The 21538-nt window shown below is 41.8% G+C and overlaps 1 protein-coding gene across 5 annotated transcripts in view; it reads left to right on the forward strand.

Annotated features, from left to right (window-relative positions):
• The window catches only part of SCUBE3 (signal peptide, CUB domain and EGF like domain containing 3), a 1075473-nt gene that overhangs the window by 261293 nt on the left and 792642 nt on the right, over positions 1-21538 (forward strand). For 4 of the 5 annotated variants that reach the window (XM_073666423.1, XM_073666418.1, XM_073666419.1 and 1 more), the window contains exon 4: positions 9935-10069. The exons of the other annotated variant lie outside the window; for it this stretch is intronic. In XM_073666423.1, the coding sequence (XP_073522524.1) occupies positions 9935-10069 (135 nt within the window). The remainder of the gene's footprint in view (positions 1-9934; positions 10070-21538) is intronic. 5 annotated transcript variants of the gene reach the window in all.

The following is a 21538-nucleotide window of genomic DNA, read 5'->3' on the forward strand; positions in this document are numbered from 1 at the left end:
AGAGCTAGATGCAGATAAAAATTATTTTTAATTTGCAACCTGATGGAGGTCAGTATAGATGAACTAATAGACCCAGTCCCACACACTGATAGAAGCCCAAATATTTGTTCAGAGCTAGATGCAGACAAAAAATTATTTTTAATTTGCAACCTGATGGAGGTCAGTATAGATGGACTAATAGAGAAAGTCCCACACACTGCTAGAAGGCCAAATATTTTTTCAGAGCTAGATGCAGATATAAATTATTTTTAATTTGCAACCTGATGGAGGTCAGTATAGATTGACTAATAGAGAAAGTCCCACACACTGCTAGAAGGCCAAATATTTTTTTCAGAGCTAGATGCAGAAAAAAATTATATTCAGTTTGCAACCTGATGGAGGTCAGTATAGATGGACTAATAGAACAAGTCCCACACACAGCTAGAAGCCCAAATATTTTTTCAGAGCTAGATGCAGATAAAAATTCTTTTTAATTTGCAACCTGATGGAGATCAGTATAGATGGACTAATAGACCAAGTCCCACACACTGCTAGAAGCCCAAACATTTTTTCAGAAGTAGATGCAGAAAAAAATGATATTCAATTTGCAACCTGATGGAGGTCAGTATAGATGGACTAATAGAACAAGTCCCACACACTGCTAGAAGGCCAAATATTTTTTCAGAGGTAGATGCAGATAAAACATATTTTTAATTTGCAGCCTGATGGAGGTCAGTATAGATGGACTAATAGAGAATGTCCCACACACTGCTAGAAGGCCAAATATTTTTATAGAGCTAGATGCAGACAAAAAATTATTTTTAATTTGCAACCTGATGGAGGTCAGTATAGATGGACTAATAGAGAAAGTCCTACACACTGCTAGAAAGCCAAATATTTTTTCAGAGCTAGATGCAGATATAAATTATTTTTAATTTGCAACCTGATGGAGGTCAGTATAGATTGACTAATAGAGAACGTCCCACACACTGCTAGAAGGCCAAATATTTTTTCAGAGCTAGATGCAGAAAAAAATTATATTCAGTTTGCAACCTGATGGAGGTCAGTATAGATGGACTAATAGAACAAGTCCCACACACAGCTAGAAGCCCAAATATTTTTTCAGAGCTAGATGCAGATAAAAATTATTTTTAATTTGCAACCTGATGGAGATCAGTATAGATGGACTAATAGACCAAGTCCCACACACTGCTAGAAGCCCAAACATTTTTTCAGAAGTAGATGCAGAAAAAAATTATATTCAATTTGCAACCTGATGGAGGTCAGTATAGATGGACTAATAGAACAAGTCCCACACACTGCTAGAAGGCCAAATATTTTTTCAGAGGTAGATGCAGATAAAAATTATTTTTAATTTGCAGCCTGATGGAGGTCAGTATAGATGGACTAATAGAGAAAGTCCCACACACTGCTAGAAGGCCAAATATTTTTTCAGAGCTAGATGCAGACAAAAAATTATTTTTAATTTGCAGCGTGATGGAGGTCAGTATAGATGGACTAATAGAGAAAGTCCCACACACTGCTAGAAGGCCAAATATTTTTTCAGAGCTAGATGCAGACAAAAAATTATTTTTAATTTGCAACCTGATGGAGGTCAGTATAGATGGACTAATAGAGAAAGTCCCACACACTGCTAGAAGGCCAAATATTTTTTCAGAGCTAGATGCAGATATAAATTATTTTTAATTTGCAACCTGATGGAGGTCAGTATAGATGGACTAATAGAGAAAGTCCCACACACTGCTAGAAGGCCAAATATTTTTTCAGAGCTAGATGCAGAAAAAAATTATATTCAGTTTGCAACCTGATGGAGGTCAGTATAGATGGACTAATAGAACAAGTCCCACACACAGCTAGAAGGCCAAATATTTTTTCAGATGTAGATGCAGATAAAAATTATTTTTAATTTGCAGCCTGATGGAGGTCAGTATAGATGGACTAATAGAGAAAGTCCCACACACTGCTAGAAGGCCAAATATTTTTTCAGAGCTAGATGTAGACAAAAAATTATTTTGAATTTGCAGCGTGATGGAGGTCAGTATATATGGAATAATAGAACAAGTCCCACACACTGCTAGAAGGCCAAATACTTTTTCAGAGCTAGATGCAGAAAAAAATTATATTCAATTTGCAACCTGATGCAGGTCAGTATAGATGGACTAATAGAATGATGCTATGCCCAAAAGATTTTACTTCACTAGGTGCAGTAAAAAAATTGGTATTCTATACACAGGTGGTATATCTTGCAACACAGATAGGCTACTCCACTGACTAACACACTCTGCAATAGGCCAAAAAGGATTAGCTTTGCTAGATTCAGCCAAATGCTGTGAAAAAAACTTGCACAGCACTGGCACAGACCTGCCTGGCAAAAACTGATAGGAACTGATGTAACCTAGTCCTGAAAAGGACTGCAATTACAATTAGTCTTTACTCCCACAATCTATCTATTTAAGAGCACAGACCTGCCTGATAAAAGTCGTAGGAAATGCTGTAACCTAGTCCTTAAAAGGACTGCAATCACAACTATTCCCTACTCCCAAGCTATCTGTAGATTTGTGCGAAAATTGGCTTGAAATTAACAAGGTATAGCGCACACAGCAACAGCGGTGCCGTCTAACACGCAGCTGCAGCAGTGAGAAAATGGTGGCGACAGGGAAAATGGCTGGGTCTTATATTGCAAGGACATGTGACATACACTGCCAATGACACATGCCCTTGCTTGTGTGAAAAAAAGCACTTCGCTCCGTGTGTGCGCTGCTGATAGGCTGACAGATTGCACCTCCCCACTGTAAATGCGGGAAAGAGAAAAAAAAATGGAGTTCTTCATTATTCCTGCAGAGATCCATCCCCTGCCCCTCCCCCCACCCCGCTGTACACTCAAACTGCGTATTAACATTAATTTTCATCATTACTGAGAAAAAATCCAGTTATGATTTTGGTGCACGAACAGTTATCGAACATAACCTCGAACAGCCGAATTTTTCTCAAATCGTTCGTGTTCGCCGAACGGCTCGAACACCGCCCAAAACAGCTCGAATTTGAGATTGGCGAACAGTTCGAGTAGAACAACGCTCATCTCTAGTCATTAGTCAACACCCCTCCTCATTACAGAGATGCACATCACCAGATTTACTTAATTGGTAGTTGGCTCTCAAGCCTATGCAGCTTGGAGTAAGACAACTTGTATAAAAAGCATCATGTGATCAAAATACTCATTTGCCTAATAATTCGGCACACAGTGTGTTTATATACATATATATATATATATATATATGTATATATATATATATATACAGTACAAACCAAAAGTTTGGACACACATTCTCATTTAAAGATTTTTCAGTATTTTCAGACTATGAAAATTGTACATTCACACTGAAGGCATCAAAACTATGAATTAACACATGTGGAATTATATACTTAACAAAAAAGGGTGAAACAACTGAAGTTATGTCTTATATTCTAGGTTCTTCAAAGTAGCCACCTTTTGCTTTGATGACTGCTTTGCACACTCTTGGCATTCTCTTGATGAGCTTCAAGAGGTAGTCACTGGAAATGGTTTTCACTTCACAGGTGTGCCCTGTCAGGTTTAATAAGTGGGATTTCTTGCCTTATAAATGGGGTTGTGCAGAAGTCTGGTGGATACACAGCTGATAGTCCTACTGAATAGACTGTTAGGATTTGTATTATGGCAAGAAAAAAGAAGCTAAGTAAAGAAAAACGAGTGGCCATCATTACTTTAAGAAATGAAGGTCAGTCAGTGCGAAAAATTGGGCAAACTTTGAAAGTGTTCCCAAGTGCAGTTGCAAAAACCATCAAGCGCTATAAAGAAACTGGCTCACATGAGGACCGCCCCAGGAAAAGAAGACCAAGAGTCACCTCTGCTTCTGAGGATAAGTTTATCCGAGTCACCAGCCTCAGAAATCGCAGGTTAACAGCAGCTCAGATTAGAGACCAGGTCAATGCCACACAGAGTTCTAGCAGCAGACACATCTCTACAACAACTGTTAAGAGGAGACTTTGTGCAGCAGGCCTTCATGGTAAAATAGCTGCTAGGAAACCACTGCTAAGGACAGGCAACAAGCAGAAGAGACTTGTTTGGGCTAAAGAACACAAGGAATGGACATTAGACAAGTGGAAATCTGTGCTTTGGTCTGATGAGTCCAAATTTGAGATCTTTGGTACCAAACACTGTGTCTTTGTGCGACGCAGAAAAGGTAAACGGATGGACTCTACATGCCTGGTTCCCACCGTGAAGCATGGAGGAGGAGGTGTGATGGTGTGGGGGTGCTTTGCTGGTGACACTGTTGGGGATTTATTAAAAATTGAAGGCATACTGAACCAGCATGGCTACCACAGCATCTTGCAGCGGCATGCTATTCCATCCGGTGTGCGTTTAGTTGGACCATCATTCATTTTTCAACAGGACAATGACCCCAAACACACCTCCAGGCTGTGTAAGGGCTATTTGACCAAGAACGAGAGTGATGGGGTGCTACGCCAGATGACCTGGCCTCCACAGTCTCCAGACCTGAACCCAATCGAGATGGTTTGGGGTGAGCTGGACCGCAGAGTGAAGGCAAAAGGGCCAACAAGTGCTAAGCATCTCTGGGAAATCCTTCAAGATTGTTGGAAGACCATTTCCGGTGACTACCTCTTGAAGCTCATCAAGAGAATGCCAAGAGTGTGCAAAGCAGTCATCAAAGCAAAAGGTTGCTACTTTGAAGAACCTAGAATATAAGACATATTTTCAGTTGTTTTACACTTTTTTGTTAAGTATATAATTCCACATGTGTTAATTCATACTTTTGATGCCTTCAGTGTGAATGTACAATTTTCATAGTCATGAAAATACAGAAAAATCTTTAAATGAGAAGCTGTGTCCAAACTTTTGGTCTGTACTGTATATAATTCCACGTGTGTTATTTCATAGTTTTGATGCCTTCAGTGTGAATGTACAATTTTCAAAGTCATGAAAATACAATAAAATCTTTAAATGAGAAGGTGTGTCAAAACTTTTGTTCTGTACTGTATATATACAGTGCATTGTGAAAGTATTTGGCCCCCTTGAACTTTTCTACCTTTTGCCACATTTCTGGCTTCAAACATAAAGATATAAAATTAAATTTTTTTGGGAAGAATCAACAACAAGTGGGACACAATCGTTAAGTGGAACGAAATTTATTGGATATTTTAAACCTTTTTAGCAAAATTAAAAGCTGAAAAGTGGGGCGTGCAATATTATTCGGCCCCCTTGAATTAATACTTTGTAGCGCCACCTTTTGCTGTGATTACAGCAAGTCGCTTTGGGTATGTCTCTATCAGTTTAGCACATCGAGAGGCTGAAATTTTTGCCCATTCTTCCTTGCAAACAGCTCGAGCTCATTGAGGTTGGATGGAGGGCATTTGTGAACAGCAGTTTTCAGCTCTTTCCACAGATTCTCGATTGGATTCAGGTCTGGACTTTGACTTGGCCATTCTAACACCTGGATACGTTTATTTTTGAACCATTCCATTGTAGATTTGGCTTTATGTTTGGGATCATTGTCTTGTTGAAAGATAAATCTCCGTCCCAGTCTCAGGTCTTTAGCAGACTCCAACAGCATTTCTTCTAGAATGGTCCTGTATTTGGCTCTGTCCATCTTCCCATTAATTTTAACCATCTTCCCTGTCCCTGCTGAAGAAGAGCAGGCCCAAACCATGATGCTGCCAGCACCATGTTTGACAGTGGGGATGGTGTTTTGAGGGTGATGAACTGTGTTGCTTTTACGCCAAACATATAGTTTTGCATTGTGGCCAAAAAGTTTGATTTTGGTTTCATCTGACCAGAGCACCTTATTCCACATGTTTGGTGTGTCTCCCAGGTGGCTTGTGGCAAACTTCAAACAAGACTTTTTATGGATATCTTTGAGAAATGGCTTTATTCTTGCCACTCTTCCATAAAGGACAGATTTGTGCAGTGTACGACTGATTGTTGTCCTATGGACAGACTCTCCCACCTCAGCTGTAGATCTCTGCAGTTCATCCAGAGTGATCATGGGCCTTTTGGCTGCATCTCTGATCAGTCTTCTCCTTGTTCGAGATGAAAGTTTAGAGGGACGGCCGGGTCTTGGTAGATTTGCAATGGTCTGATACTCATTCCATTTCAATATGATCGCTTGCACTGTGCTCCTTGAGATCTTTAAAACTTGTGAAATCTTTTTGTATCTAAATCCGGGTTTAAACTTTGCCACAACAGTATCTCGGACCTGCTTGGTGTGTTGCTTGGTCTTCGTGATGCTCTCTGCACTTGAAACAGAACTCTGAGACTATCATAGAGCAGGTGCATTTATACGGAGACTTGATTACACACAAGTGGATTCTATTTATCATTACCAGTCATTTAGGACAACATTGAATCATTCAGAGATCCTCACTGAACTTCTGGAGTGAGTTTGCTGCACTGAAAGTAAAGGGGCCGAATAATATTGCACGCCCCACTTTTCAGTTTTTAATTTGTTAAAAAAGTTTAAAACATCCAATAAATTTCGTTCCACTTCACGACTGTGTCCCACTTGTTGTTGATTCTTCCCCAAAAAATTAGAATTTTATATCTTTATGTTTGAAGCCAGAAATGTGGCAAAAGGTAGAAAAGTTCAAGGGGGCCAAATACTTTCACAATGCACTGTATATATATGTCTATGACATTTATTTCTACTATTCTTGTAATAATCATTAACCCATTCCATCCTGACATCTGCCGTACATGTACTGCGCATGAAAAATAAAGATTAAGGGTACAGAAAATTACACAAAACCATTGTTTTTACAAAGTCCTGATTTTTTTTCCTCATTAAAATGTAAAAAAAAGAAAGCTATACATGTTTGGTAACTACAATGGGGAAAATAAGTATTTGATACACTGCCGATTTTTCAAGTTTTCCCACCTACAGAAAATGTAGAGGTCTGTAATTTTTATCGTAGGTATACTTCAACTGTGAAAGAATCTAAAAAAAATTCAGAAAATCACATTGTATGATTTTAACATAATTAATTTGCATTTTATTGCATGAAATAAGTGTTTGATAGAATATAAAAACAGAACATAATATTTGGTATAGAAACCATTGTTTGTAATTACAGAGGTTAGACGTTTCTTGTAGTTCTTGACCAAGTTTGCAACCATTGTAGCAAGGGTTTTGACCCACTCCTCCATAGAATTCTTCTCAAGATCTTTCAAGTTTTGGGGCTGTGGCTGGGCAAAATTGAGTTTCAGCTCCATCCCAAGATTTTCTATTGGGTTTAGGTCTGGAGACTGGCTAGGCCACTCCAGGACCTTGAAATGCTTTTTACGGAGACACTCCTTAGTTGCTCTGGCTGTGTGTTTCTAATAATTGTCATGTCGGAAGACCCAGCCACAACCTATCTTCAGTGCTCTTACTGAGGGAAGGAGGTTGGTGGCTAAAATCTTGCGATACATGTTTTTGTCTACGCTCCCTTCAATACGGTCATCCTGTCCCCTTTGCAGAAAAGCACCCCCAAAGTATTATGTTTCCCCCACCATGCCTCACGGTTGGGACATTGTTCTTGGGGTTGTACTCATCCTTCTTCAAACACAGCTAGTGAAGTTGATGCCAAAATGTTCTACTTTGGTCTCATTTGACCACATGACCTTCTCCCATGCCTCCTCTGAAGCATCCAGATGGTCAATGGCAAACTACAAATGGGCATGGACATGTGCTGGCGTGAGCAGGGGGACCTTGCGTTCCCTGCAGGATTTTAATCCATGACAGCGTATTGTGCTACTAACTGTAATGTTTGAGACGGTGGTCCCTGTTCTCTTAAGGTAATTGCCCAGGTTCTCCCGTGTAGTTCTGGGTTCCTTCCTGACCTTTCTCAAAATCATCCTTACCTCACGAGGTGAGATCTTGAATGGAGCTAAAGACCGAGCCATCTTGTGTTTCTTACATTTTCTAATAATTGTGCCAACAGTTGATGCCTTCTCACCAAGCTGCTTGCCTATTGTCCTTTAGCCCATCCTAGCCTTGTGCAGGTTTACAATTTTGTCCCTGGTGTCCTTAGACAGCTCTTTTGTCTTGGCCATGGTGGAGAGGTTGGAGTGTGATTGATTGAGTGTGTGCACAGTTGTCTTTTATACACATGTATACAGGTAATGAGTTAAAACAGGTGCAATTAATACTGGTAATGAGTGCAGAGTAGGAGGGCTACTAAAAGAAAAACTAGCAGGTCTGTGGGAGCCAGAATTCTTGCTGGTTGGTAGGTGATCAAATACTTATTTCATGCAATAAAATACAATTTAATTATGTAAAAATCATACAATGTGATTTTCTGGATTTTTTTTAGATTCTGTCTCTCACAGTTGGAGTGTACTTACATTAAAATTATAGACCTTTCCATTCTTTGTAGGTGGGAAAAATGCAAAATCAACAGTGTATCAAATATTTATTTTTCCATACTGTATGTTATCTTTCTGAACTGAAGAATTACGTTGCCAGGTCAATTTTACTGCATAATGATTGCTGTAAAAACAAAACCCAAGAAGTAATGGCAGAATTGTCTTTATTTACCTATTTCATCACACTTGGATTTGTTTATCTCCTTTTTATGCACAATATGTCTCAATTCATTATTTGCATCTTTTTAAGTAACTTTCTTTTTTTCTAGTATTTCTTCACATTTTTTTGCGCCAAACTATGCAAAAAAGTGCACTTTTTTATGAATTTAGTGCAAAGTCATAAATACTCTTTTTGCAAAAGTTGCATGTTCCTCTAAAATATCACAAAATTTGCTAAAAAATGTGGCATAAATACTGTATTTCAGGGCGGACTGGAGTGCTTTAGCACAAAACTGTTGTGACTTTTCAAGAAGTCACAATAGATGAATCAGCTTCAAACATGGAAAACAAAAGGCACATTGGTGAAAAAAACACATGAATACAATTTAAATTGGTTTAAAAAAGTCACAAATTAAAAAAAGAATTTTAGCGCAATTGGAAACTAGGCTAAAAACACAAATTGTATCTGCAAACGCAATAATGAATCTGCTCTCTATTGTTAAAATAAATGGCGTCATTCAAAACTACACCTTTTCCTGCAAAAAACAAACCCTTATGTGGGTGTATATAAATGCAAAAATAAAAACAAATATGACAAAATTATTGGTGTTACATTATCTCTTCCCATCATGGTCAATTATTGTCAATTTTTAGTGTTTTCTTCCCCTCATCCCCATCCAAGGGTCATATTTATTTATTTTTTTGGGGGGTTATTTTTATTTTTGCGTTATTTTTGATAATTGGAACTGCAAAACAAAATTCTCATCAAAAAAGAAGTGTATATGAGAAGTCGCTCAACATGACACTGTCATTGCATTTAACAGATTATCAGATTTCAACCTCAGCAGTAAATCAGGGTGCCTTAAGGGGTCTCTTAAGAGTTATCTGCTATCATAACTAACTTGGGTTACTCCCATGATGCACTAGAAATGTTGCAAATGAATGTTCTGAGCCTCAGCTCGTCACAATAGCCACCATACCACTAACTTCTAACTTTCACATATTCCCTTTCACTCTCTGTCACCATTCAATGCACTTGTCACAAAATATCTGCACACTAATACTGCACATAGTATGATCCCAGGATATACAGTGGCACTTACAGTTTCAGCCTAAGTCCCAGTAGTACTTGTTATCCTCGCTTTAAAAAACACTCAATACTCTTACTGGCAATTGCCTTATTTGCTTTAACAAAGATGTAGTTTTACACACCTTTATAAAATCTCAGCTTTCATACCAGCAAAACGATGCAGTTTTTCCTTTTACACTCAAAAAATATGAACTTTTTTTACTGTAACGCTTCATTTTTTCCTTTTTTATTTGCTGCTGATAGTGTTTACATTTAATAAAGGTTTAATTTTTCATCTTTCCATTTAGATTTGGATGAATGTATGGAAGGCAATGGGGGTTGTCAGCAGATATGTGTCAACATGATGGGGAGCTATGAATGCCGCTGCCGAGAGGGGTTCTTCCTAAGTGACAACCAACACACATGTATCCAGCGCCCTGAAGGTGTGTTTTATGACACAGAACATAAATTATAGAAATTTTACATACAGAAATTATACATCTAGCTTTAGAGATAGATCTAAGTATTGTTTCAATTTTCAACAATAAAACAATAGTACTGTTGAAGGTAACAAACCTTATTACATCTTATTACAGAAAATTGACTTTCTCCACTTATTAATGTCTTCCCCTCCTTCTACCTGCCTCCCAAACAGATTAATATTAATTTCTGGTAAAATCCATCTTTAATAAAGTAGAGATGAAGACAGATTATAAACTCACTAAGGGATCAGATTACAGCTGATTCTTATAGAAGTCTAATGGGAGGGGAGGAGGAAGAGATGGAACTTACTGTATAATTACGTCTGTGCTACTACACCTATTTTTGAGCATTTATAAAATAAACATTTTGGGAATAGGATCCTCTCTTTGCATTGTATGCGGTGTATGAGAGGGATCATAGCAGTTAGTTTCCACCCATTCTAATCCTGAGTTTAAACATGACGATTTGATTTAGAGCCTGCAGAAGAAGGAAACTTTTGAATGATGTAGGGTTTGTGTGTACATAACAAATAGGCACAGATATAATGGGCAGAAAATGGTGTTATCAGCAGTAACAAGTAGGCTACCTCAACCTCCATGTTCTGCCCTTGTGTGATCTATTGCTTCTGAATGAGTCATGAATTAATAAGTTCAAACCATAACACTTGGGCTCCAAAGCACTGGAGAATAAAAAAAAACAACAACTTACAATTGCAAGAAAAAGTAAATTAGCATGTTGGAATTACCCATATTTCAGTATAACTAATAAATCATGGCGTGAATGTTATCTAGGTCACAATTATAGACCAGCTAACTACACCAATAACACAGTATACTTTTCATGACTTTTAGTGAATACTTGAATTTAAAGTAGATTTCTTTTTAACAGTGTGACGCTGAGTCGCTACTCATGCACAAGCTGTTAGACAGGGCAGCCAGGAGGGTACGGTAAAACCAAGAAGTACAATAAATGGATAATCAGAAGCCAAGTCTGGGGTCAGATATCTAAAGAGAGAGCATCAAAAGCAGAAGGGATAATCCACAAGAATTGTCACAACAGATCTAAGGTCATAAACAAGATTAGAAATCAGACACAGAGCAAGCACACACACCTAACTAAACCAAAGCTACAACTGCTGCTCACAGCAAGCCAGCTAAATACCTAACGAATCATTTGAGGACAGGAGGCACCTGGGGAAACACCCACAGACTAGAATAGATTGAGCAGCAGGGCTGTCAATCAAAATGCTGACTGCCCAGAATGGCTCCGTAAGAGATTGGATGACTGAACTGTCACTCACAAAACTGACAGTCCAGCACACTCCAGATTCCATTGGGTGGCTAAGCTGTCACTCGCAGGATCCCTAGGTCACACTCAGTTATGAACCGGGTAGTATACCCTCTTCTAGGGGGGGTTCAGTGGACCCCCAGGCTTCCTATAAAACTTAGCATGAAAGGCCCTGACTAGTCAATCGGCTCTCATGGATTGGGCTGGAACCCAGGATCTCTCCTCCGGTCCATAATCCTTTCCAATGTTTGAGGTACTGGAGGGAATGCAGACCCTCCAGGAATACACAACCATTTGTACCTCATACTCTAAATTGTCAGCAGTCGGAGGAGGTGGGGACAAGTGCGACACCACTGAGGGAACAAATTCCTTCAACATTAGGAATGCGGAAAGATTGAGGAAGCGTTAACCTAAATGCCACCAGATTGACCACTTCCAAGACTTCATAGGGAGCAATGAATTTCAGACCTAACTTCGCCGATGGTACCATAAGTTTTATGTTTCTGGATGTTACCCAGACCCTATCGCCCACCTTAAAAACAGGAACCGTCGAATGTCTTCTATCAGCCTTCCATTTTTGGAGAACTTGAGCAGGCCCAATATTCCTTTCAGCCTCCTCCCAAACATCCCCAAGCTTCTCTATAGCGACCTCCACCCCCAGACACTCAGTAACTTATCCTAGAAAACTAAACAAACTGGGGATGAAAACCGTAATTACAGAAAAATGCCAAAGTTCCAGTGGATTGATTGACCTGACTATTATAGGAAAACTCTGCAAGAGGTAAAAATCAGCACCAGTCCTGCTGAGCCGCAAGAAAACACCTCAAAATTTGCTCCAAAGATTGATTTGTGCTCTCCGTCCAACCGTTAGTTTCAGGGCGGTAAGCAAGTAAAAAGACAAGTCAATCCCAATTTCTTACAAAAAGCTGTCGAAAACTTGGAGACAAATTGCACTCCCCTATGAGACACAATGTTAAGAGGATTTCCATGCAACCTCACCACATGAAAAATAAACAACCTGGAGAGTGTTTCTGCATTAGGTAACCCTGACAACAGAACAAAATGAGCTTGTTTACTGAAACAGTCAACTACCACCCAGATATCAGTTTTCCCATCAGACAGAGGCAAATCCGTGATGAAATCCATGGAGAGTCGAGTCCACGGTCTTTCCGGAATTGGCAATGGAACCAATTCCCCAGCCGGCCGGTTATGACAAACTTTAGCGCATGCGCAGACTTCACAGGCGTATACAAAATCGTTAATATCATTACTCATAGATGGCCACCAAAAGAGTCTGGAAATAGCTTTGTGCATAGCTGTGACTCCAGGGTGACCTCTCAAGGCAGAATCATGAAACTTCTGTAATAGGTACAAATAGCTTGGCCCCTGGAGTGGCAGACAAAGCCAACAACAGAGTTTTATAAATCTCAGTTTACAACACAGAAACCACAATGCCCTTAGGTAAAATGAAGGATTGAGATTCTGGAGGTGAAATTTGAATCAATACTGCGTGACATTGTGTCAGACTTCATGACCCTGGGCTGAATGTGATAGAGAACTTGAATCTAGAGAAAAATAAGGACCATCTGGCTTGTCTAGAAGTTAACTATTTAGCTGATTCAATGTAAGCTAAATTTTCATGATCAGTGACCACAGTGATTTGATTAACTGCCCCCTCCAAGAAATGCCTCCTTTCTTCAAAAGCAAATTTAACAGCGAATAACTCATCGTTCCCGACATCATAATTTCTTTCAGCAGATGAAAATTTATTTGAGAAAAATGCAAATTGCCACAAATTAGTCAGAATTTTGGGCCCCCGAGATAAAAACGTCCCTTAAAATATCAAGATGCATAAAAACAAATCTCCCAGTGCAGTCAGAAAAGACATTGTTCATAAAGTTTTAAAACATTGTTTGTGCCTTGGTTAACCCAAAAGGCATGACAAGATTTTCAAATAGACCCTCCGATGTTAAAAACACCATTTTTCATTAATACCCCTTCCAGATGCGTATTAAATTGTAAGCCCCTCTAAGATCAAGTTTAGAAAACCATTTAGCCCCAGTAAGCTGATTACAAAGGTAGGGGATGAGTGGAAGTGGTATATATTCTTTACCGTAATCTTCGTCAGTTCTCAGAAATCAAGGCAAGGACGGAGATCCCATCTTTCTTTTTTACAAAGAAGAATCCAGCAGCCACAGGGGAGGAAGAAGAATGGATATGACACTTCTGTACACTTTCGTTCCCATAAATTTTCATGATAGTATGTTTAGACCCAGATAAATTATACAGTCATAGGTAATTTAGGTAATGACATCAGGAACAAGATCAATAGCACAGTCATAAGGACGATGGGGAGGTAATATCTCTGCCTCTTTTTCTGAGAACACATCTCTGAAGTCTTTCTGGTTGCCTGGAAGACCCTCCAAACTTGCAGAGCTTAATTGCACAGAGCTTAGACATTTCTTATGACATTTTGGGCCCCACTTAACAATTTCCTTTTGACACCAATCAATAACAGAATTGTGAATGAGCAATTATGGAAGCCACAATACCACCTCAGTAGTGATGAGCGAGCATGCTTGTCACTGCTCGTTACTCGCTCGAGCATCAGGGTGCTCGAGATGCTCGTTACTCGGCGAATATTTTTGAATGCTTGCGTGTAAGCTCGAGTCCCGCATGTTTGGAACTTGTTTGACCGCCAATAAACATGCGGAGAATCAAGCGAGTAACGAGCACGCTCGCTCATCACCACTGGAGTGGAATTGTGGCTTTCATGATTGCTCATTCACAATTGATTTTTGAAGGAAATTATTAAGTGGGGCCCAAAATGTCTGCCAGTTACTGTAATACCATAGCCATGTTGGCAGTGGCATCACTGTGATTGGCTGGCCGCATAGCGCCATCGGGTCTATATAAGACCAGGGACGCTATGCTCCGCACAGTGTACCAATGGAGACAAGCAGAGCAGGGAGAGGTGCTGCTGAACTAGGGACAGAGTTTTAGCTGCGTATAGGCAGGGATTAGACACCATTTATATTTCTTTCAATTGCAACAACAGCGCTTATTAGGGCTCATTATAATCAATATTAATACTGCTGTTATCCTCACTTAGGGAGAAATTGTGCCGAAGGGACAGTGTATGATAGGATAGGGTTAATTGCACGTCAATTTTGCTGCAACTCATACCAAACGCCGTTCTCCGAGATAATAATATTCTTTTTGCTCTTAATCCTGCAAATTGTTCTTAGCAGCGAAATATTATTCACCATTTATACTGAGTCAGTTGTGGTGCATCAAAAGCATACAGCTAGACTTGGTTGGTTGCAATAGCATCGCTATATAGCGCAAGCGGTGAAACAAGTCCATCTGAGGTGGGCAAATTTTCATGTGGTACTAATCCTGCAAAGTTTTCTCAACAGGGATATATCAGACATAATTTAAAATGGGCAAGGCATGATGTAAAGGATGGAGAAATGCATGCGATGGTGATGGAGAGCGCAAAGGCCGAGGCCATGGGCATGGTGAAACGGTGCCTGCTGTGGGAGCACAACAAACACACACATAATGTCAACCTAGCGCTTCCAATCTCATTTTGTAGGGGGGCGCAAAACAGCACTCTTGAAGCCAGACCAGTGTGATGGATAGCAGATAATGCACCCAGTCAGTTTGCCAGCACCACCCTGTCTTCCACACGGTCCAGTCTCAGTAGCTGTGATTCTGGACCACATAATCCTCACCCTGCTCCTCCTTCCTCCTTTAATGCAGGTGTCTGGATGCAATGCACAGAGAACACAAGGCAGCAACAACAGTCAGTGATCGATATAATTCTATTTAAATGCAGTAGTAATTTTAAAGTAATTTAAAGTAACTCTGAACAATTGGTGTTAGCAACTAGGCAAATAAACAATGAAACGAATAACCATAAGCTTGGAATATTAATTAAACTCTTTTCACTAAATGTCCCTTTAACAAGGTTGGTGCACACATTCAAGGGAGTCACCATGCAGGCTCCTTCTGCAGCTCTGGCCCTAGCGAGGTTCACCATGTTTTCCCGCTAGGCCGCAAGTCTCTCTCTGACGCAGTCAATTAAAGCACATTGAGCCTTGCACGCACCAACCGACCCCTTCCCAACCTGTAGTCCTAATCCCAGCTAACTCCGGTACCGTAGGTTATAGCTGGAAGTGATGGCCCTGCTCACTCACGTTGTCTCTCCGCAATCGCAGGTGTGCGCAGTCTACTCACGGATCTTCTCGGCTTGACCATCGGTGTAAGTGTCTTGGGCTTGGGGCAGAAAGGACTGGGCCTCGGCTTCTGATACGTGATGTCTGATCTTCGAGGCTTCACCAGTGTAGGGCGCATGTCCTGATCTTGACCGGCGCAGTCTGGAGTCTGAGTCTCACCGAGTGTTGTCTGGACCTTGTCTGCAAGCAGTCAGCACGATGCTGGCACAGGCTTCCTGCTCCTGCCTGTCACTCTGGCTGCAGCATCTTCTCCTCTGCACATCTGCACCTTGCACTCTCTTGACCCCAAAGCCCCTTGCGATCTGGCATGCAGCGCTTTTATATCAAGAAAGTCCTTCCTCTGGGTCACCTGATCAGGTCCAGCAGACAAAGTCACTCCCCCTGCAAATCTTCCAGAACAATATGGTTCCTCTTGATTTTGCCAGGCCAGAAGATGGCAGTTTCTCTTCATTAATGGCACATCCTGCATCATCAGTGATATCACTGCTTCTTATTACACTCCCACCTTGCCGATTGCCCAGAGACAAGTGATCCCACACTTGGACACTACGAAGAGCTGTTCTCATTTCCATTTGTAGATTCTGGCCATTCACCCTAGCCATTTCAAGCGGAACATAGTAGCGATACCCAAATATTTGAGAAGCCATGGTCCAAAGAAGGCGACGGTGGGAAACTGCAATTACTGTCGCAAGAGGTGGATAATATTGGAGGATGATCAGGGTGCAGAAGTGGAAGATGAGGTGGTGGACTATTAAGTCACTGAGCCACCCTGGGAAGGTGACATGCAGAGCGAGGACAGCATCACAGAGGGGGAGGGATCCGCAGCACCACAACAGGCAGAAAAAGGCAGTGGGCAACTGTTACCCAAAGCACCAGAACGGTTGCCAGGCCAAGGGATAGGTGTTCCCGAGTCTGGTGCTTTTTTAAAGACAGTCCAGTTAACCCAAAAAAGGCCATTTGCAACTTATGCCATGCCAGTGTCAGCAGGGGCAGCACAACCACCAGCCTGACCCCCACCAGAATCCTCTGACACATGACAGAAAAGCATCCAACTAGATGGGCCGAACGCCAGGATCTAGAAACCGTGTCTTGGGGTGAAACCACTGCCTCTTTCCCTGTCCTATGTACACAACTATCCCCTGTCCATGATGCAGCCAAAGATGCCTTTCATCCTGCACCTTTCGGTGCACACTTGTAATCACCGTCGGCAACCACATTCACGTCCTTGTCTCAGCACAGCGTTCAGTTGTCCCTACCCCAGTCCTTGGAACTCCTGGTGTGCCGTCACCGCCTTTCACAAGCACATGTCCCATAGCATCAGCCATGCCCTGATCAACACTGTTACTGGGAAGGTCCACTTAACCACGGACATGTGGACAAGTGTTTGTGGCCAGGGATGCTACATTTCCCTGACGGCACACTGGGTGAATATTGTGGAAGCCGGGACCTAGTCGGACCCTGGGACAGAACACGTGCTACCGACACAAAGGATTATGGGTCATTGTTAAATCAGAGTTTCCCCCACCTTCTATAGCAGTTCCTGTACCTCCTCACCCTCTATCTCTGAAACATCAGTCGCAAGCTGGAAGCACTGCAGCACTGCCTCGGCGAAGCAGCAACTGACTCTGAAGAAGCTAACCTGCTTAGGTGACAAACCGCAAACCGCTGTAGAGTTGTTGAAAGGTCTAACAGACCAGACTAAACTGTAGCTCTCACCCCTGAACCTATAGCCAGGTATGGTTGTCCGTGACAATGGCCATAACCTGGTGGCGGCTCTGAAGCTTGGCAACCTCGCACATGTACCATACCTGCCCTATGTGCTCGACTAAGTGGTTCAGTGGTTTCTCTCCTCAGATCTGCCTGAGTTACTTGTGAAAGTACTCCGAGTGTGTGCCCATTTTCTCAAGTCAGCTACAGCTGCCACTGCCCTAGCAGTCCTGCAGCAGCGTTTGCACCTTCCAACTCACCGACTGGTGTGTGATGTCGCCATGCATTGAAAATAAACTTTACATATGTTGGCAAGGCTTTGTGAGCAGCAAAGGGGAATAGTAGAATACAAGATACAACATGTCCATCAGTATTCTAGTCAGCCTCTGAACATATGAGCTGATGAGTGGGCATGGAAGTCTGACATCTGTGTGGTTCTCCAAAGCTTTGATTACTCGACCAAGATGGTGAGGGGTGTTGATGCCATAATCATTATAACCATCCCGCTGTCTACTGAAATGCTCACTGCTCACAATTAAAGAGAAGGCTTTGCAGATGGATTGGGTGATAATGAAGAGGAGGAGGATGAGGAGGAACAGGAGCTGGTAGCCTGCGTTGAAGACAGTACTACAAATGCCACCTTCATCCCATCTGTTCTGAAGACAAGCAGGAGAGGGAGGAGGAGAACAAGGTGGAGAAGATGGACAGTCGTCCTCTTGGTGGGGACAGGGAACTCTTGGCTGTTGGTAGTCTGGTACACATGGCTGAGTTTATGTTCTGCTGCCATTCCCATGACCCTCGCGTTGAACGCATTTTGGCCAACACTAATTATTGGTTGGTCACCCTTCTAGACTCACGCTACAAGGAGAACTTTCCATCTCTGCTTCTTGTGGCAGGGAGGTCTAATAAAATGTTGTAGTACCAGAAGGCCTTAGTTGAAGAATTATTAAAAAAATTCCCATCTGATAATGCTGGAGGCAGAGGTCATCGTTCTTTTGACAACCAAGTACTGGAGATGAAGGAGAAACACACCAGATGGAGCTGAGGCATAAGAACACTCTCAAAGGTCTGGGACAGTTTTCTCAGACCCTCCCAGCACCTAGGCCCTGATGCACGGGGTACTCTGACAAGGAGAGAAAAGTTTTGGAAGATGCTGAAGGAGTACCTTGGCGACTGTACCAGCGTCCTCCATGATTCCTCTGTGTCTTAAACTATTGGGTATCCAAGCAAGACATGTGGCATGAACTGTCTCTCTATGCCTTGGAGGTCCTTGCCTGCTCTGCCGCTAGCGTTTTGTCAGAGCGATTTATTATTGCCGCCAGGGGGTATTATAACTGATAGGCGTATCAGCCTGTCAACTGAAAATGCTAACTCTTATCAAAATGAACATGGGCTGAATTGACCCAGACTTCTCAACACCACCAGATTACAACAGAGAAACATAAACTCAAATCCAGTGTTTTTTTTTCCTTGTCTATTCCCATGCACCCCTTCCCACCCAAACATGGGTATATGCTTCAGATTTTGTCTTTTTTTGTGTCATCCTCCACCACCACATCAACAGGGTAATCATGCTATCCTCACTATAATTTGTTTAAGGGTGTTTATGATGCCCACATTAAGAATTTTGATAGGCCTACTGCTAGCATTCTTTGATATACACTGCTCAAAAAAATAAAGGGAACACTGAAATAACACATCCTAGATCTGAATGAATGAAATATTCTCATTGAATACTTTTTTCTGTACAAAGTCGAATGTGCTGACAACAAAATCACACAAAAATCATCAATGGAAATCAAATTTATTAACCAATGGAGGCCTGGATTTGGAGTCACCCCCAAAATTAAAGTGGAAAAACAAACTACAGGCTGATCCAACTTTGATGTAATGTCCTTAAAACAAGTCAAAATGAGGCTCAGTATTGTTTGTGGACTCCACGTGTCTGTATGACCTCCCTACAATGCCTGTGCATGCTCCTGATGAGGGTGCGGATGGTCTCCTGTGGGATCTGCTCCCAGACCTGGACTAAAGCATCCGCCAACTCCTGGACAGTCTGTGGTGCAACGTGACGTTGGTGGATGGAGCGAGACATGATGTCCCAGATGTGCTCAATCGGATTCAGATCTGGGGAACGGGAGGGCCAGTCCATAGCTTCAATGCCTTCATCTTGCAGGAACTGCTGACACACTCCAGCCACATGAGGTCTGGCATAGTCCTGCATTAGGAGGAACCCAGGGCCAATCGCACCAGCATATATCTCACAAGGGGTCTGAGGATCTCACCTCGGTACCTAATGGCAGTCAGGCTACCTCTGGTGAGCACATGGAGGGATGTGTGGCCCTCCAAAGAAATGCCACCCTACACCATTACTGACCCACTGCCAAACCAGTCATGCTAAAGAATGTTGCAGGCAGCAGATCGCTCTCCACGGCGTCTCCAGACTCTGTCACGTCTGTCACATGTACTCAGTGTGAACCTATTTTCATCTGTGAAGAGTACACGGCGCCAGTAGTGACTTTGCCAACGCCATCTGTGGACGTTGGGCCCTCATACCACCCTCATGGAGTCGGTTTCTAAATGTTTGTGCAGACACATGCACATTTGTGGCCTGCTGGAGGTCATTTCGCAGGGCTCTGGCAGTGCTCCTCCTTTTCCTCCTTGCACAAAGGCCCTCCTACGGCCCCCAACACATCTCCTGGTGTACTGGCCTGTCTCCTGGAAGCGCCTCCAGCCTCTGGACACTACGCTGACAGACACAGCAAACCTTCTTGCCACAGCTCGCATTGATGTGCCATCCTGGATGAGCTGCACTACCTGAGCAACTTCTGTGGGTTGTAGAGTCCGCCTCATGCTACCACGAGTGTGAAAGCACAACCAAAATTCAAAAGTGACCAAAACATCAGCCAGAAAGCATTGGTACTGAGATGTGGTCTGTGGTACCCACATGCAGAACCACTCCTTTATTGAGGGTGTCATGATAATTGCCAATAATTTCATCTATTGTCTATTCCATTTGCACAACATCATGTGAAATTGATTGTCAATCAGTGTTGCTTCCTAAGTGGACAGTTTGATTTCACAGAAGTTTGATTTACTTGGAGTTATATTCTGTGATTTAAGTGTTCCCTTTATTTTTTTGAGCAGTGTATATGTATACCCCCCCGGGAGGTAAATGTTTTTCAGCCCATGCACTTAGTGTATGCGCATTACCAGTCTAGGATACCCACTCCTTAATAAAGGGAAAAATAATGTTTTCTGAGGCCTTCCACTACATCTCATCAAAGGGGTATTGGAGTGCCTCCTTCTAATTTTTGGCATCCCTTGCACTTAGTGCATATGTTTTAACAGTCTAGGAGACCCACTCCTTAGTAATGGGAAAAATTATTTTCTGAGGCTCCCCCTCCTAGTTGAGTGAACACTTTTTGAAACTAAAAGAGGCGGTGAGTTCTATTAGTATATGATCCAGTGCCTTATTGTGGGCTGTCAGGTGGTCGTGACGACCAGGGAGACAAGGGAGTTTTCACACTGCATGTAGAATTTCACAGCTACACAGCCGGGATAGGAGACTTTGTACAGTAAATTCAGAAGATCCTGGTCTCCTCCATATCAGGCTGAGTAGATGCGAACCGCTCTATATTCCCCAGCAGGAGTGATGAAATAACAGTCCTTGATGCTTTTATGTAAAACGATTAGCTTTTTTCAGGGCTAACTCAAATAGATTCTATTCTCTAATAATACCGCTCTTATCTGCAATTCATGTAGGGTGGGCTGTCGCAGTAGGGATAGCGTATTACAGCCATGTAGTCAGGGATTATTACCTTATAAACTATAATTCTTGCTGCTGCAGCCTAAAAAAAAAATCAAAGTAACATCTATTCTATTCCCTATTTATACCGCTGCTTTTAGTATAGGGATAGGTGCTAGGTATCATCTGCTGTAAATGAGTGTTCATTCTGGTCACATACATCTTCCACTGTCCATAACTTGATTGCTTTTTCCATACACTCATTGACGAAGTCATGTTTTTATGGTGATCTGTACTCAGAAATTTATAAAAGCAGACAAACTTAACTGAATGTGTGCATTCGCAGTTTCTCTGTAGCATCTGCAGGTAAGAGGTAATGGTGGGAGACTATATGCTACTGGAGCTGAAATTACCACTTCTGAACTCTCCAGTGCTTTGTTTCCATC

The sequence above is a fragment of the Phyllobates terribilis genome, unplaced genomic scaffold (genome assembly GCF_046119375.1).
Source record: "Phyllobates terribilis strain yellow unplaced genomic scaffold, ASM4611937v1 Scaffold_2__4_contigs__length_985480577, whole genome shotgun sequence".
In the NCBI taxonomy this organism is placed as follows: Eukaryota; Metazoa; Chordata; class Amphibia; order Anura; family Dendrobatidae; genus Phyllobates; species Phyllobates terribilis.